At 40.2% G+C, this 17,438-nt stretch overlaps 1 protein-coding gene and 1 long non-coding RNA gene across 4 annotated transcripts in view; both read left to right on the top strand.

Annotated features, from left to right (window-relative positions):
• Positions 1-5,863: 5,863 nt before the first annotated feature.
• On the top strand, positions 5,864-9,433 carry LOC106563363 (uncharacterized). Its single transcript, XR_014379321.1, has 3 exons — positions 5,864-6,563; positions 6,868-6,925; positions 7,295-9,433. It is a non-coding gene; the product is annotated as an uncharacterized LOC106563363 (long non-coding RNA).
• A 6,585-nt stretch (positions 9,434-16,018) lies between these two features.
• LOC106563270 (pappalysin-1) overlaps positions 16,019-17,438 on the top strand; it is a 126,945-nt gene continuing 125,525 nt past the window's right edge. For all 3 annotated transcript variants that reach the window (XM_014128709.3, XM_014128710.3, XM_014128712.3), the window contains exon 1: positions 16,019-17,255. In XM_014128709.3, the coding sequence (XP_013984184.2) occupies positions 16,865-17,255 (391 nt within the window). In that variant the 5' untranslated portion in view covers positions 16,019-16,864. The remainder of the gene's footprint in view (positions 17,256-17,438) is intronic.

Genomic DNA, 17,438 nt, shown 5'->3' on the forward strand with positions numbered 1-17,438 from the left:
AAGCCCAGACCTCAATCCAATTGAGAATCTGTGGTATGACTTAAAGATTGCTGTACACCAGCAGAACCCATCCAACTTGAAAGAGCTGGAGCAATTTTGCCTTGAATAATGGGCAAAAATCCCAGTGGCATGATGTACCCCAAGAAACTTGCAGCTGTAATTGCTGCAAAAGGTGGCTCTACAACGTATTGACTTTGTATGCATGCTTAAGTTTTCTGTTTATGTGGCTTATTTCTTGTTTGTTTCACAATAAAAAATATTTTGCATCTTCAAAGTGGTAGTGTAATGTTGTGTAAATCAAGTGATACAACCCCCCCAAAAAACTATTTTAATTCCAGGTTGTAAGGCAAAAAAATAGGAAACATACCAAATGGGGTGAATACTTTTGCAAGCCACTGTACATGTGACCTTCCTAACTCATTTGCCAGAGAGGAAGGACACCACTCGGGATTTCATCATGAGACCAATGGTGATTTTAAAACAGTTAGAGTACCCCATTGTAGTTACTCCACAATACTAACCTAATTGACACAGTGAAAAGAAGGAAGCCTGTACAGAGTACAAATATTCCAAAATATTCATCCTGTTTGCAACAAGTAATACTGCAAAAAATGTGTCAAAACTATTAACTTTGTCCTGAATACATATTTAGGGCAAATCAAATTACTGAGTAACACTCCATGTTTTCAAGCATAGTTGTGGCTGCATCATGTTATGGGTATGCTTGTAATAGTTAATAACTGGGGAGTTTTTTAGGATAAAAAATAAACATAATGGAGCTAAGCACAGGCACATTCCTTTAGGAAAACCTGTTGCAGTCTGCTTTCCACCAGACACTGGGAGATGTCTTCACCTTTCAGCAGAACAATAACCTAAAACACAAGGCCAAATCTACACCGGAGATGCTTACCAAGAAGACAGTGAATGTTCTTGAGTCGAGTTACAGTTTTGAATTAAATCTACTTGAAAATCTATGGCAAGACCTGAAAATGGTTATTTAGCAATTATCAACAACCAATTTGACAGAGCTTGAAGAATTTTGAAAAGAATAATGGACAAATGTTGCCCAATCCAGGTGTGGAAAGCTTTTAGAGACTTACCCAGAAAAACTCACAGCTGTAATTACTGCCAAAGGTGCTTCTACAAAGTATTGACTCAGGGGTGTGAATACTTATGTAAATTAGATATTTCTGTATTTCATTTTCAATAAATGTGCAAAAATGTATAATTTTTTTTTTCTTCACTTTGTCACTTTGGGGTAATGTGTGTGAGAATCTTTTTTTTTTTTATTCAATTTTTAATTCAGGCTGTAACACAAAATGTGGAATAAGTCAAGGGGTATGAATACTTTCTGAAGGCGCTGTAATTCCACTGTAAAAATGTATTACCTTTTAATGTGTCATGAACACAACCAGTCAAGATGTTTTTATCTTATTGTCAAACAAATCACTTCAAAAAGTATGTTACCGGCACACATTTGTCTCCTCCAAAATATGTTCAGCATCTGAACAGTGCACTGTGCTCCCGCAATTTGAATGGAAAGGGACATCTATTACAAAAAACATAAGTGTAAATACATTCAGCCTACAAAGTGGCACGTATTCATGGATGTCAAAGAAGCTAGGCTCCCCCCCAAAAATGAAAAAATCAAGAAACTAAAAATACAAATGATTTGTCACTCATGTCTATCTGTTTTTCATAAGAGGCTGAATCTATTTCACCAGAGAAAGCATCTGAATGAGGCAAACACATACTAAGTGCGCTGCACATTGATTGGCTTAAATGGAACTATGTTTGTATGTATGTTAGTGTTTTGGGTACGGCATTGATTGGTGCATTTCATTCTGTGGCACAACAGAAAAATAAATTAAGGTTAGCGCCTTTAACATTACCATTGTCAATTTGTTCAAAGGTAAATTGTAGTCACAAAACACTTCAAGTGGTATCAGACCTATGATTTGTCATGGTTTGGATGCAAGGCTGTAATAAATACCTCTGAGTAAGTAAGACATTGTTTTCACTGTTTAACCCTTCCCTCTGATAGTGTTTCTCACTGCATGCTATATGTTCCACCTCCTTCCAAATATGCATATGCTTACACATAAACAAACACAGCCTACTAGCGAGAATACCGTGGGTACACAACCGATGCAGGCATCTGGGTCTAGGCCTGGTTCCAAACCTCTGACCATTAAGAATACACAGGCTTACATAACAAACCAGGGAGATTGACTTGACTGAATTAGTTTGATACTCTGAGCTCTCAGGTGGCTTGGTGGAAATCTTTCTGTTCTTCTTTTATGTTGCAGATGTTGTACGCACACACACACACACACACACACTGCAATCTGCCGTGCACATTTACCCATTTCTACCTTCTCTGGTTAGGTATTTCCATTTATTGCTTACAGGTAAAACACACCCCCACAGCCGGCTCTGTAGTACGACTTGTTCAAACGCAGCCACGTAAACACACAGATGCCGCTCGCTCTGGCGCCATTCTCAGAATCGGATGCTTTGTTAATAGTTGACATTCAATTACTCTTTAATTGTTAGTTTGAAGGTAAACATTTCCTGCCTGTCAAAGATATTGTGAAATAACCCTTGAATGTATTCAAAGGAACACTTGGATAAGTGTTGGTCTTTGTGATGCACACACAATGGATTCTTTTGATCCATGTGTATTGACTTGCTAATACTGTAGGTTCCTGTGTTGAACTCATTCTACTTTTGACAGCGACTGATTTACTAACTACTGCTGGTAGACTGTGCAAACAGATAGTCACACATTGCATTTGCCATATGCACACATGGACATGCTTGCTTTGACAGATGTTCATACTGTACATATGCACTCTCTTTCTTCCTGTCACACACATACAAATATACATACACATGTGTGGAAATGCATGTGAACACACACACCTAGACACACACACATATAGACTGAAACATGCGCACAGGTGGCTGACCTCTGCAGAGAGTGGAAACATCTCTCAATTGTCTGTGTTAACGCCAAGAAAAAGAAAAAAGAAAAAAGCCAAGCGATCACTTTAATGAATCTGTTTTCTGACAGGATATTCAGGTTGCCGTTGTCTAACCTGATTTATCCAATAGCTTTTCCAACAGCCCTGGACAGCTCGTTCCATACTGTATGTCAGTGGCAATTGGTAATTTTTGCCAAATCAATGCAAATACATAGTTTGGTATCTTTTATGTTGTAAAGTTTCCCGACGTTTATGGCTGTATAATATTGGTTTGGCAAGAATTATTAAGAGGAAAGGTCACATCCAAAGAGAGGCAATAAGGTGACAAATGAACTGTCAAAGAGCACACTCACAAACACCATTAAAATCAGGAGTGCTGTTTGATTGTAAAGCCTCTCAATAGCTCTGCAAACTTTCTCCTGTTTGCAGATTGTATATTTTAAAGTGAGTGGTAAAGCCACTTTTTCAAATCATCTGCCCACCAAACAGATCAGAACTTTTAAGGTCTGAATCAAAAGGCCCAGCAAATGTCACTCAAACACTTTTGGGAACCATTATCCAACCGTCAAACTAACATACTTTAGCTGGAAAGCTTCACTTGTAGACACATATCTCTAACTTCAAAACCATTTTCAAATGGAGTCAAGTTAGGGTCCTGTTCAATACAGGCAAAATGTCACATTGAAGATGGTTTTGGCATGTAACATAATCCAGTGTTCTCTGTAGGCTTCTCCAGAATGTACCATTGTTTGGGGCCTCCCAAGTGGCGCGGCCGTCTAAGGCAGTGCATCGCAATGCTAGTGGCGTCTCTACAGACCCTGGTTCGATCCCAGGCTGTGTCGCAGCCAGCCGCAACCGGGAGACCAATGAGGTGGCGCACAATTGGCCCAGCGTCGTCCGGGTTAGGGGAGGGTTTGGCCAGCTGGGATGTCTCATTGCACTCTAGCGACTCCTTGTGGTGGGCCGGGCACACGCTGACTCATGTTGCTAGTAGTACAGCCTTTCCTCCGACACATTGGTGTGGCTGGCTTCCCGGTTAAGTGAGCAGTGTGTCAAGAAGCAGTGCGGGATGGGACAAGACCAATTGGATATCACGAAAAAGCTCAAACAATAAAACAATGTTGGATCCTCGTTTAGTTTTTAGGCACAGACTCAGAAATTACCATTCTTGTTTATACCCTCAAGCTAGACTTTCGCAATACTGTATGTTTTTAATAAAACCAAGTCATTATTCTTCCAATGGACCATACCATCATACATTTTTCAAAACCATTTTCAAATGGAGTCAAGTTAGGGTCCTGTTCAATACAGGCAAAATGTCACATTGAAGATGGTTTTGGCATGTAACATAATCCAGTGTTCTCTGTAGGCTTCTCCAGAATGTACCATTGTTTGGGGCCTCCCAAGTGGCGCGGCCGTCTAAGGCAGTGCATCGCAATGCTAGTGGCGTCTCTACAGACCCTGGTTCGATCCCAGGCTGTGTCGCAGCCAGCCGCAACCGGGAGACCAATGAGGTGGCGCACAATTGGCCCAGCGTCGTCCGGGTTAGGGGAGGGTTTGGCCAGCTGGGATGTCTCATTGCACTCTAGCGACTCCTTGTGGTGGGCCGGGCACACGCTGACTCATGTTGCTAGTAGTACAGCCTTTCCTCCGACACATTGGTGTGGCTGGCTTCCCGGTTAAGTGAGCAGTGTGTCAAGAAGCAGTGCGGGATGGGACAAGACCAATTGGATATCACGAAAAAGCTCAAACAATAAAACAATGTTGGATCCTCGTTTAGTTTTTAGGCACAGACTCAGAAATTACCATTCTTGTTTATACCCTCAAGCTAGACTTTCGCAATACTGTATGTTTTTAATAAAACCAAGTCATTATTCTTCCAATGGACCATACCATCATACATTTTTTTTTAAAGTTTTCCATCCTTCCTCACCCAGGCTACAACAACAAAAAAGATCCAGAAACCTTCCTTCTCATTTCTTGGAATGCAGTCAGGTTTCAGCCATCACTCGAGCGAACAGGGGTTTGATGCCTCGACCTGGTTAATGCCGCCGCAGAAACCACTTTGCTTTGTGCTTTTATGGACAAGCGTTACTGTGACTGTATTTAAAGTAAGCCGACTAATGAGGGTTTTAACCATCTCCATATGGATGTGCTCTATTGACCAGACGAGACGTAGTATGGGGCAGGAGCAGTGGCAGATGCGTGTGTGCTGTGGACTGGGCCATAGTTTGACTCTGCGCCCCTTACCCAAAAATGTTAAACCGAGGGCAAGTCCTCAAGAGTTATTGTATCCCACAGAGCCCTACGGCAGTGGTAAAGTTGTAGTTTGATTACTAGAAACACGTTAGTTCTATTTGAAGACGATGATGTCACTTTAGATATCTTCAAAGCAGTATTGATCAAGGATAGAGTTGGTGATAATGATAATTTGACGTTCCTTGTAGAATTCGATACACAAGATCTTGAAGCATAACCGTCAACTTGGGGTCAATTCCAATTCAATTATTTTATTCACTCATGAAGTGGAGATTTTACCTTGAATTAAATTCAAATTTATACAATTTCAAGTTAAGAAATTGGAATTGAATTGGAATGAGACTGTTTGAACCTTTTTGTATTGGAAATGTAAAAACATTTCATCTCTGGAACTGAATTGGAATTCAATATTTTTACATTTCCGATTTAATAGAATTAATGCACATAGTATAACAAATGTACTGTATGTACCCTTACAAAAATTAATTTGTTGCTGCAAACATTCCGAAAGTATGTGGCAAATTTGATGCAAACTAAATAGTGTGTAACAAAATGTTGCCAGAGGTTTTCGAATGTTTGCCACAAGTGTTGAATGTGTGGCAAACATTTGGCAACAATAATATGTATTGACCAGAGGTTCTTTTCTGGCAAACAATTCTCTCAAGATTGTATTTGAATCTATGGCAAACATATGGCAACTATTTATTGACACGAGTGACAAACAGTTTACCAGACGCCGTTTCTGCTGAACACGAGTTCCAAGACCAGTAACCATTGACTACCAATCAGGGGGATTCGAAAAATCTGTTAGAAAATGGAACCCAAACTTAAAAATTATTAGCTAATTGATGCCAAGTTAGCAATGTCATGTTTTATGGGATAGAGTGAAACACATTTTGTTGATACCAGTTTCAATCTGTCAGTGCTGCTGACTGGCTAGTGCTTAGCTAGCTGGCTAACGTTAGCTAGCATATTTTTGCACAATTAATGTGATAGCTAGCTAGCTAGCTAACTAATGATTTGCTACTTATATTTTTAGGTGAATACGTTGTAGTCTTTTAATACCAATATGCATGTAAATATGCTAGTGTCACTGTTCAGTTGCATGTTAGTTAGCACAACTAAGGTAGCAACAATATGAGCTGACTTGACTTAAAAGCAAAACTTTTGCAGTTGTATACCCTTCCCTCCCCGTGGTGTTGGAAGAAGCTGTATTGGGAGGAGGATGGCATCAACAACCTGGAAAGATGTTTGTGGTGCACTCGCTCATAAAACTTTTTGAGTGATAAATCAGTGATTTTCTTCAAGCTTGATAAAGTAAGCAAATGCATGTATTATTCTCATAAATGTAGCCCATACATTCATTCTTTGTAAGAATTAGATATTTCATTGCTTTAAACAAATAGCTAGCTCATCTTCATCATGTATTGCTCTTTCTGTCTTTCTAGAAGCAGTCAGTTACAATGTAAAAAGACAGATTGAAGGTGTCAATCAGAGGACAGAGAAATGTGTGTGCACCAGGTCAAGGCATCTTGCATGCATGGCTTCGAGATGTAAGTTAAAAATAATGAATTGCCATACTAGGCATAACTCAATGTTATGTTGCTTTTCTTCCACCCAGGCCTTATACACCTGACTGAGGAAGAAGAGATAATCATTAGGAGACAGTTGTCTAATAGGTAAGTCCCTAGTCTAGATTGAATATCATAATTTGTGTTGAGACTAAGCTGGAGAAACATCTTGTATAATATGGCTCTCTAGGAACAGTTTAAAGGTACATTTAGTAGGCCTAAGTCCCAGTTTATGCTATATACCTCATTTGTTTATATAGTATTTATACAAGGCAGAAACATTGTTTCCCTTGCTGAAAAATATCTAGAATGCCAGTTTCTGTAAGAAGTATAGCAACATCAAGGCAACTTTAACAGTCTGACCTCATTTTTCCAAAGCCAATTAGTCACCGAGTCAACCTTTTAAGATGCCAAAATAGAAAATGTGTTCAGTATCCTCATTTTGCTTTTGTTTTGTGTTTTCTGATTGTTTCATAGCATGCATCCAAGAAGCTTTGGACGAAGGACTTCCACAGAGCCGCCACCCTCAAAAAGACAATAGTTCTGTACTGGGTTTGATTTAGTTTTTGTTGTTTTAAATATTTACATTTTGTAAATGAACTTTTAATCTCGTCTTCACAAGAATGTTTATGATTTCAAGTTGTATTGGATTTATTTTTTATCTGATAAGACATTGAATGCAGTACATGTTGTTTAGTATATTTAGTACATTAAGTATGTTTAGTTCTCTGTGAGAAGCAAGTTCATTTAAAGTTAAATGTGATTTGGTTCATGTAGATACAACATGTCAATGTTGTTAATACCCAGAAACTTGATTTTAATCTGCATATTCATACTGAATTTGCCACAACTATTTGCCAGAAGCCTGTTTTTTCGGTAAGGGTAGGGTTTGTTTTGAATTATTTAAATTTCTATTCCTATATTTCCAGTATAGCTAGGATGTCTGTCTGAATAGTGACAAGATCAGCCTGAAAGTCTGAATTTGCATTTGTTGAATTGTTGGGGATAATATTGAATTGGGAATTTAATTATTGGAATTATCTAACATTGGAATTCAAAGGAACTGAATTACTGTACATCTGAATTCAAAGACTGACCTGGAATTTGAATTGAATTAAATGGAATTTACAGGGAGAGAGAATTTAATTATAATTTAATTAGTGGAATTGACCCCGACCCTGGTGTTAGGTTTATCCCTAAACGTCCTTTGCCACCAGTTTAAACAAATCATAAATTCATCTAATTTGCATGTCTGGTTACTGAGGTTAAACAATTTCCCTCAAGGGTACAACACCAGTACTCCAACCCAGAATCTCTACTCCTCTCAGTTACATTCTGAGCCTAATCTTTGCCCTCCAGTCAAGACCACCCCACTTCTGATGCAATAGGGGTTCAATCTGTCCTCTCATGGCACTGGCTTGCGAGATAACTGATGGCTGAACTGATGGAGCTCATTGGATTGCATAGGATTGTGTCTATCATGTGTTGGATATTAGGGCAGCCTGGCAAGAGGTGAGGGTGCCAGCTGTTGGGTCTTGTGATCCTGATTAGATTGTTGTTTCAGTGTTGATTGTGTCTAGGAGCAGAGGTGACCTGGGGCTGGGGAGGGAAAAGATGATCACCCTTGTGATCACCCTCCTTTCGCACCCAAACACCTCGCGGAGCTCAACCGTTCGCCAGCTGATCTTTTGAAGGATCTCTCTCTCTTTCTGTCTGCATTGCCTCTCTTTTAACGTCTTGTGTGTCCTTGGTGGTACCTCTCTTTCCCTCTCCTCTCCCCTTTCTGTTTGTATCTGTCCCTTTTTCTGTCTCTCTCTCGTTTTCTCTTTTTCTCTCTCTCTGCTATAAGTTAAAGGAGTGAAGGAGTGTTTTATGCATCAGTCATGCTTCAGTACCAGTGAGTGATTAAAGGAAAGTATATGGGCCACATTGTGAAGTTACAAAGTGGGTGTGATTCTCCACTTCAACTGCCAGCTTCAATTCATTTCTGCAGAGTTGATTTGGACTGAAATGACACTTTGTGTGTTGGTTGGTCAGTTTCCAGAATTGGTTTTGATTAAGTAAGTACCCAATGATGGGGCACATAGCAATCTAATAGTGCTTGTAATGAAAGTGCATTTCAAAAGTTAAGGGATGGCAAAATGAGTATGATGGTGTGTGTGGAGGCTATAACATTAAGTGTAACCTAACAAGAAAATAGTCACATTGGGTATAGGAATAATAACAATGTTTGCCTCAGCATATTATGCTGGCGTTGTGATCTGGTGAGCAGAGGACAAAATAGGAAATGTTGAGTTTGTAAAAGATGTTGTCAAACCTGATTTTGTTTCCGTCAAATTGAGTTAGTGAGTGACTAAGCAGAAAATATATATATATTTTTTTTAACTATATTTTGGTATTTTGTTAATTAGTCCGATGTTGAAAAACGCATCATCATGTTGTGGCAAATGACACTTTGCTTCTTGAAAGTCCAATGTCTTAAACTTGACTACTGACATGGAAAACATTTTGTGGGCTAATAAAAAAATACCAAAAGATTGTTTTTTTGTGGATTTTTCCATTAACCTTTAGGATGAGTTGTTGCAATTTGCTGCCAAAAGCTGCCCAACTGATCCTTCGCTAAACCCCGCCCCAGACTTTTGGGCAACCAACTGCAGCTCTCCAATGAATAGCAACTGTCCTCGAGTCCAACACCTCGGACAAGTTCACATTTCAATTGTATGAAAGCCAGTGAGGGATATGGCAAAAACTGAGTGTTAAAAAAAAAAAAAATGCTTGAATAGCTAAATAATTTAACAATGCACCAGGATGATGATAATAGTTAGGTGGGTGCTTTTATTTATCCTATTTCACAAATGTATTTTTTGCATATCCCAACTCCCCCTGACACACCCTTGGAGAGTAGGGTCACAGCCAGGGTCTGCCTTTACAGCAATTAGGGTTAAGTGCCTTGCTCAAGGGCACATCGACAAATTTGTCACCTTGTCAGCTCAGTGATTCAAACTAGCAACAGTTTGGTTACTGGCCCAACGCTCCAACCGCTAGGCTACCTGTATTTGCTACTGTGATTCCTAAAATGCAGGGCCTGTTGGAGTATTTTCGGAATCTGAAATTATACTTTTGTTACATTGTTTGCAAGCTTATCTGGTTCGCCTGCTCTCAATCTGATTAACCATCAATTGTTGCTAACACTAGATAGATTGCCACTTAATATAACTTGTTTTCTCAATGTATGTTAGCGATGTTATGAATATAACTCATCTGCTGTTAACATCAGTATACTATTTGAGAGCACTAGTTTGCTCCTAAAGTGGTTATAGCTTTGACTGCATGCTGACAGTGAATTCAGAGCCATTCAGTGGCTAGCCGCACTACAAACATAATTTTACCAGGTTCCATTGAAGCAATTGTAATGACAGTCCACCACAACATAACCAAGAGTTTTCTTTTTAGCAAGGGATAGTATGTGTTTAATTCCAACGTGTATTAAAAACACAGTTTGAGATCATTGGGAGGGGATTTCGGCAGTGGTTGAATTGGGCTTCCCGGGAAATGTTGTCCAAGGTTGCAACAGTAATCAAGGGGGGCGGGGCTTGGCGAAAGGTTAATTGAAGGGCTTGTTTGGATGTGAGCAGGAAATAGGAGAGATGTAATGTGATGAGTGTAGATGTCAAGGATTCTCTCTGTGGCAGCCAAGGTGAGAGGGAGAGAGACAACGCAATCAACGTCGCTCTGAGGCTGGAGGCTAATGCTAATAATGTAGCTCTTGGATAAGGAAATATAAGGAAAGGACCGGAGGAGTTTGCGGGGAAAGAATGAGGAATTGGTACAAGTGAAGGGTTGAAATGGCTGCGGTGGGCATCCCCCAGGACTCTTGGCGTATGACGAGGGTGATAGAGTCATAGGAAATGTCATGATAAAGTAAAGTAATGAATGAGTAATCACAAAATTAGGTATTAAAACTTTCTCCACACCAGACACAATTACGGTCACTGAAAAGTGACTTTTCCTGAACACTTCTTGTACTGCAAGATGGTCATTCCACAAATAGAGTGCCTTTTGGGCAGAGTAATTTTGTCAAAAGTGAATTATTCATTTATGATTTATTTCACCTATGTTTAACATTCTGTAATGACATGAGCCGCTTGTGAATTTTACAGCCCTAATGCAGTTCCACCTCTGACACCGCAAAAACAACCGCTATGAGCTAAAGTGGATCTGATTGAATAGAGCCCTTAATTTAACAGTTGGATCCCATAGATCTACTTTCTTACTAAAGTAAACCATACTAACTTCCAGTAGTAGTGTGTTTAATAAAAAGAAATACGTTGTTTTCTTTGAAAATCCCCATTTTGGCATTTCCTACGTCATGTTTGTCCGACTTCTATGATGATATTAACTCACTTAACCCCCAAAAAATCCCATGTTTTCTTCGTTATTGTAAAGCCCTAGTTATTTTGTTGTTTTGACAATGTCACTTCTGAAGATTGTTATTTATTTCATGTGATTCATTTACATTTGTCCCTCAGGTTTAAAGTCAACCCTGTTACATGAACTGAACTCTTGTTTTAATATGGTGAAACTATTCCTTTTTAAATAATTTTTCAAAAGAAACATTGAACAACTAATAGTCAAATAATAGTGTTAATTAAAGCAGGTGAGCTGGTTCTACTCATTTTGGCAATTTTCTAGTGTTTTATGGTGGAAAACTGAGTGCGTCGGGCATAACACCTTACCCATAGATAGATTGCTAGCAATGTTTTAACAAGTTTCATTTTGTTACTGGAAGCTTACATTGAATTGCTCCTACCTGTTGCACACAATAAGCTTCCATTCCCCCTGTCACAAGGGGAGTAATGGCTGATTTAAGATGAAATTGTCAACCCTCTTAAGGTCAACCTTGTTACTTTAATGATCACGTTTTATAGTAATTTTTATTAATTTAACCTCTGGAGATAAACATGTGCTCTCTCATTCGGAAAGTTTTCAGACCCATGACTTTTCCCACATTTTGTTACGTTACAGCTTTATTCTAAAATGGATGAAATTATTTTAATACCTCATAATGACAAAGCAAAACATTTTTTATTTTAGCAAATGTATGATTTTGGGGGGTTGAAAAATCACATTTACATGAGTATTCAAACCCCTTACTCAGTACTTTGTTGAAGCACCTTTGGCAGCGATTACAGCCTTGAGTCTTCTTGGGTATGTCGCTACAAGCTTGACAAACCTGTATTTGAGATCCTCTCAAGCTCTGTCAGGTTGGATGCACAGCTATTTTCAGGTCTCTCCAGGGACGTTCGATTGGGTTCAAGTCTGGGCTCTGGCTGGGCAACTCAAGGGCATTCAGAGACTTGTCCCGAAGCCACTCCTACGTTGTCTTGGCTGTGTGCTTAGGGTTGTTGTCCTGTTGGAAGGTGAACCTTCACCCCAGTCTGAGGTCCTGAGCGGTCTAGAGCAGGTTTTCATCAAGGATCTCGCTGTACTTGGCTCCATTCATCTTTCCCTCGATCCTGACTAGTCTCCAGTCCCTGCATCTGAAAAACATCCCCACAGCATGATGCTGCCACCACCATGCTTCACCGTAGGGATGGTGCCAGGTTTCCTCCAGATGTGACGCTTGACATTCAGGCCAAAGAGTTCAATCTTGGTTTCATCAGACCAGAGAACATTATTTCTCATGGTCTGAGAGTATTTTAGGTGCCATTTGGCAAACTTCAAGCGGGCTGTCATGTGCCTTTTACTGAGGAGAGGCTTCCGTCCAGCCACTCTACCATAAAGGCCTGATTATTGGAGTGCTGCAGAGATGGTTGTCCTTCTGAAAATTATTATAATTATGTTCCGGCCCCCTGACCATCCGCTTCGACATAAAGCGACCCGCGGCTGAATCTAGTTGCTTACACCTGTTTTGGTGTATTGGCGTCACCAAATCAAGTCTAATGTAGCAGTGCAATGTATATGATCTCTTACTTGTGTCAAGACTCTTCCAAGAATTTAATCCATACCAATGGTCACATATCATGCCATGGGCAAGTCATATATTTGTAGTAAATTGAAATGCCCTGCTGAACTGTCTCCCCTAAGATGCTAAGCGTGCTTAACTGAGAGATGTCATAAGCATGAAAAAATATTAGATATGATTTATGGTTGTATTTTTGTACATGTGAAATTGTTATTTTCGTTACTATGTAATACATACAGTAGTATAGTTTATGGCACGGAATTGCCATTTACCTGCTCCCCAGAAATAACCAAATGTTTTCTGGAAATAATCTATGCGTGATGGTTTTCATTTCATAGCTAACTACCATTTTACAACTGACATAACATTATCCAAATGTACTGTGCATGCACTGTATGTCATGGAATGACATTCTCACCACTTCTTTCCCTAGTGTTGTCAGTGTGATGTATGTTTTTTCCTTTTCTGGATCATACAAAAAAATAGAGGAGAGAGCATTTAGGTTTGCACTTTACCACAGTGGCAGATTAAGCCCAGTGCATTAATGGATTATAGTGGACAGTGTTTTTTTTCTGTTTGACTTCAGTCAGTTGACACACACACTTTTGCTGTTGGAGAACAGGGTCCTCCCCTCACTCCAAGCACATGCATACCGCTGCTCATGCTGCCTCTCTCCAAGCTGTCACTCCCCTCCCAGATTGTTCTGCTCATGCAAGTATTAAACTGTAATCTGTCCATAACGAGTGGCCAGAGAGAAAAACCCAAATGCCTTTGCATGCATTGGAAGTTAAATGGTAATCCTAACTGCATCAGTTAACCGTCTTTTATTATTCTGGCATCTCATGGATGTTGCAGTACAGAAGAGAAACTACAGTACAGATCACTCCTCTGTTGCTGAGAATTTTCCTGCACCGCAGGAAATTCAAGCTTGTAGTGTATTCAAGGCTTAAAAAAGCTTCTAAAGTTTGTAATTTCCACTTTAAAATGTAAGACTTGATTTTCTCTAACGAAAAATTAATCAACCCCTACACATTTTTTTTTTCATTAATTAGAATCCACATAATTCAAATTTCCTGTTGCTGCAGGATTGTTTTCCTACTGTAGCAAACTGGCTCGAATGAAGATCCTACATCTGTATCTGCACCAGTTCTCATTGTATAATTCAAACGGGTGTGTTTTGATCATTGCATCAAGGTGAAGGGCACCAATGGTCAATGCTGACATGAATAATCTGGAATTCTGGCAAAGCAGGCACACAGAAATTGCAAATGATCTCCTAATATGCTTTTTCAAGACACAAAAATGATTACGCAATATAAAACCAGCATTACACAATTGCTTTAAATGGCACGATGCTCATCACTCTGACATAATGCTCTGGATACATGAAAGCATCTCCTGTTTTTTTGTAGGAGCAATATCCAGAATATCCATTGTAGTGGCAATATCCAGAACAGCACCCTCCACCCCCCCATTGCTCTTATTTCCAACCCTGACCCAGGGTTGACCTAAGCTGCCATTCATGTAAGAGGGTTATTGCAGGCCAGGGTTGCTAATTTCAGTTTACCAGAAGACTTAGAATAAATGGTGGGCACAATGACACGCAGCATCACTGGTCATGGGTTAAAATGGAATGCTATTGTAACCGATGTGAAATGGCTAGTTAGTTAGCGGTGGTGCGCGCTAATAGCATTTCAATCAGTGACGTCACTCGCTCTGAGACTTGAAGTAGGGTTTCCCCTTGCGTTGCAAGGGCCGTGGCTTTTGTGGCGCGATGGGTAACGATGCTTCGTGGGTGTCAGTTGTTGATGTGTGCAAGGGTCCCTGGTTCGAGCCCGGGTTGGGGCGAAGAGGGGGACGGAACCTACACTGTTACACTATCATCCCTGTATAATCTCCAGGCCGTAGAAACAATTGGCTGATTTGAATGTGAGTGACACTGCACTAGAAGCGTGCAGGTTATAGTAAAATTGAGAGCAATTGTCATACCTTAATGCACACTGCAGCTGTTTTCTCCAGTTGGTACATAGTGTACCTGTGAGAGGAGAGTTGAGTACAGGAATTAAGATCACTCAGAGTTTTGAATCTCCTGACCCAGACATAAGAGGAAGTAGTATGCACACATCACTACTCTAACTGTTGGTGTGCTCGGTATAATTGCAGTGCAATGTAAGTGCCAATCTTGTGGGACTTGACCGAGAGATAGACTAGGTGTTGCAGGCCAAGACCCAGACCAACACAGAACAAGACTGTATTTATGAGGTCAGTAGAGGTCACTAGACAGCCAGACCTTAGAAGAATGAGTGTATCTACTGTATGGGGGTTGGAAAAGTAGAACATTATCCCTTTTCTTTGGCTGAGGTTTCAACTTAACACTTTGTGGTCCACTTGAAACCTTCTCCCAGGGTTGTGCTCTCTCTTACCGTTACCATATGTTATTTCCCCTTCCTAAGGCACAAATGGAAATATGTGGCCATCTTGCCACGACAAAGTCACAACACAATATGGCTTGGGCTAGGCAAATATGTAATGTTTGTTCCCTCTTACTTTATGGTAGGTGGAAATGTCCAGTTCTCCAAGCATACATTTATACCAAAGAACCCACAGGGGGACAAAAGGGGAAACATGAATATTCCTGACTGTCTCAGGGAAAAGCCATGAAAGGGTGCTGTAAAGCATTACATTTCTGTCAAAATTTGTGATGAGAATTTCTATTTCCAACTAGGGACGCATTACAATGCAGTTTTGCTGGTGGGAGTGCTGAACATCAACAGTTTTGTTTTAGTGATGCACAATATTTTACCACAGACATAGGTTACTGTAGGCTACAAGTGGGATATTCAAATGGAATTCTGAGTGTTAGGTTTTTTTATGCCTTTGCTGTGTATTGCCAAATCTGACTTCAGCCCCCTGGCCTAACCTACTCTATATTTTCCAATCCTGGTTAGTTACACAATTGTATTGATTACTGCTGACCATTTAATAGCTAATAAGACATGACAATCAACATTGGGTTCATGTATTTTAGATAGGAAATCGTATCGGAATGTGATCCAACCGCAACAATGGAACTGCTGGATGGCCTGTCACTTTCCAGTCTACGTCTGTTTTGTCTCAGAATCAGGTAAAATTGTAGAAAATTGTAGCCGCTAGAGGGATACACATACGCTTTCAAAACTCCGTAAACAGCGTCCCATCACTGTGTCCCATGGAGAAATGGAATTGCCGCCACTGAGTACCGGTCTGACTTCCCACTTTGGCAACAAAAAAAAAAGCCCGGAACGTTCGAAACATGATTTCCACGCTCTTAAAAAGACTTGAGAAAGTGCTTTAAAGCGGACGCCCAGTGCTGTCTCTCTCTCCAAGTGTCTCTCTGCTTCAGGCAAATGAATGAGGATCGCGATGCTTCTTACTTTTGCAGCTCTCTCTCTCGCCTTACAAGATCATTTTGTGCATTTCAACTTTTGAATATCAAAAAACAAGTCAAGGAATGTTTATTTTTTCTTTAATAAAATAATGACAGGTCGGTTTATTATGACTTTTATTTAGAATGTAATATGTGGCATTTTGCATACTGTTTTCCTTTACTGGTGGGATAAGGAAACAAAAAGGTGTAACAAGCGTTTGGCGGACAACTGTGGGTTTCTGCGACTAGGCTAACTCTTACAATCCAAGGAGTGATGGGGGGCATAATCAACCGGATCCCCTCTGATTGATTACTTATTAGTCATCCCTTTGGCTTAATGAGACCCATTGAAAAGGCACAGTAGAACACCTGCATGAATCAAATATTCCTGTGTCCCTTCAATCTCTCCAGAAGAGTCTTACTTTTGCTTAAACGCGGGCAAGGAAAGGGGGTCGTGGCTTAACATTAGCCAATAAGGGGGATATTACAGTATCGCTTCATGGGTTTATTTAGTCTGATTCTACGGTTTGACAAGCAGCTGTAAAGAAAAAAAAACAGAAAGAGAAACTCGGGAAGATTTTTATAGAGGAGCATTGTGGACCTACGATTTTTATACTTGTCGAATTTATATCTATTCATTGCTCTTTATATATTTTTATCACCCCTTCTCCTGAAAATGAAACTTTTGACTTTTCCCTGGCTGCCTTGCCTGGTGATACTCATCTTATGTTTTGGATCAGAGTGCGGGACTGTCCGGAGAAAGGGGAGATCCAAAAGGGACTTGGTGCGTATCAGGGAGGCGAGAGCCACCTTCCCAGGGGCTTGTGCCACACGTCTGCCGCGGGGCAAACGCTCCTTGCCCGGCATGGAACGACGGGTGCCTCGCCAGCTTCGGCGCTCCTCTCAGGCGGAGGAGAACTCTCCAAGTCGGGTGAAAGCTGTTTATTTTACCGGCAGGGGAGACCAACTTCGGCTTAAACCGGGCGTGGAGATACCGAGAGGGAATTTTACTCTGGAGATGTGGATCAAACCAGAGGGAGGTCAACGATCTCCTACGGTGATTGCAGGTAGCCTAAACAACTGTCTCAGTTCACAAATTAATTAATGATCAGAATGATTTTACTAGTCTATGCGCCCTAAAATTCAACAGCATATTTCAAAGTTAAGTGTGAAATATATATATGTTATTACCTCGTACACATTAAGCAGTAAAGTAGGCTAATATATGTTAATAAACCAATTGAATGGCA

This window comes from Salmo salar, chromosome 11, assembly GCF_965601325.2.
Source record: "Salmo salar chromosome 11, fSalSal1, whole genome shotgun sequence".
Lineage (NCBI taxonomy): Eukaryota > Metazoa > Chordata > Actinopteri > Salmoniformes > Salmonidae > Salmo > Salmo salar.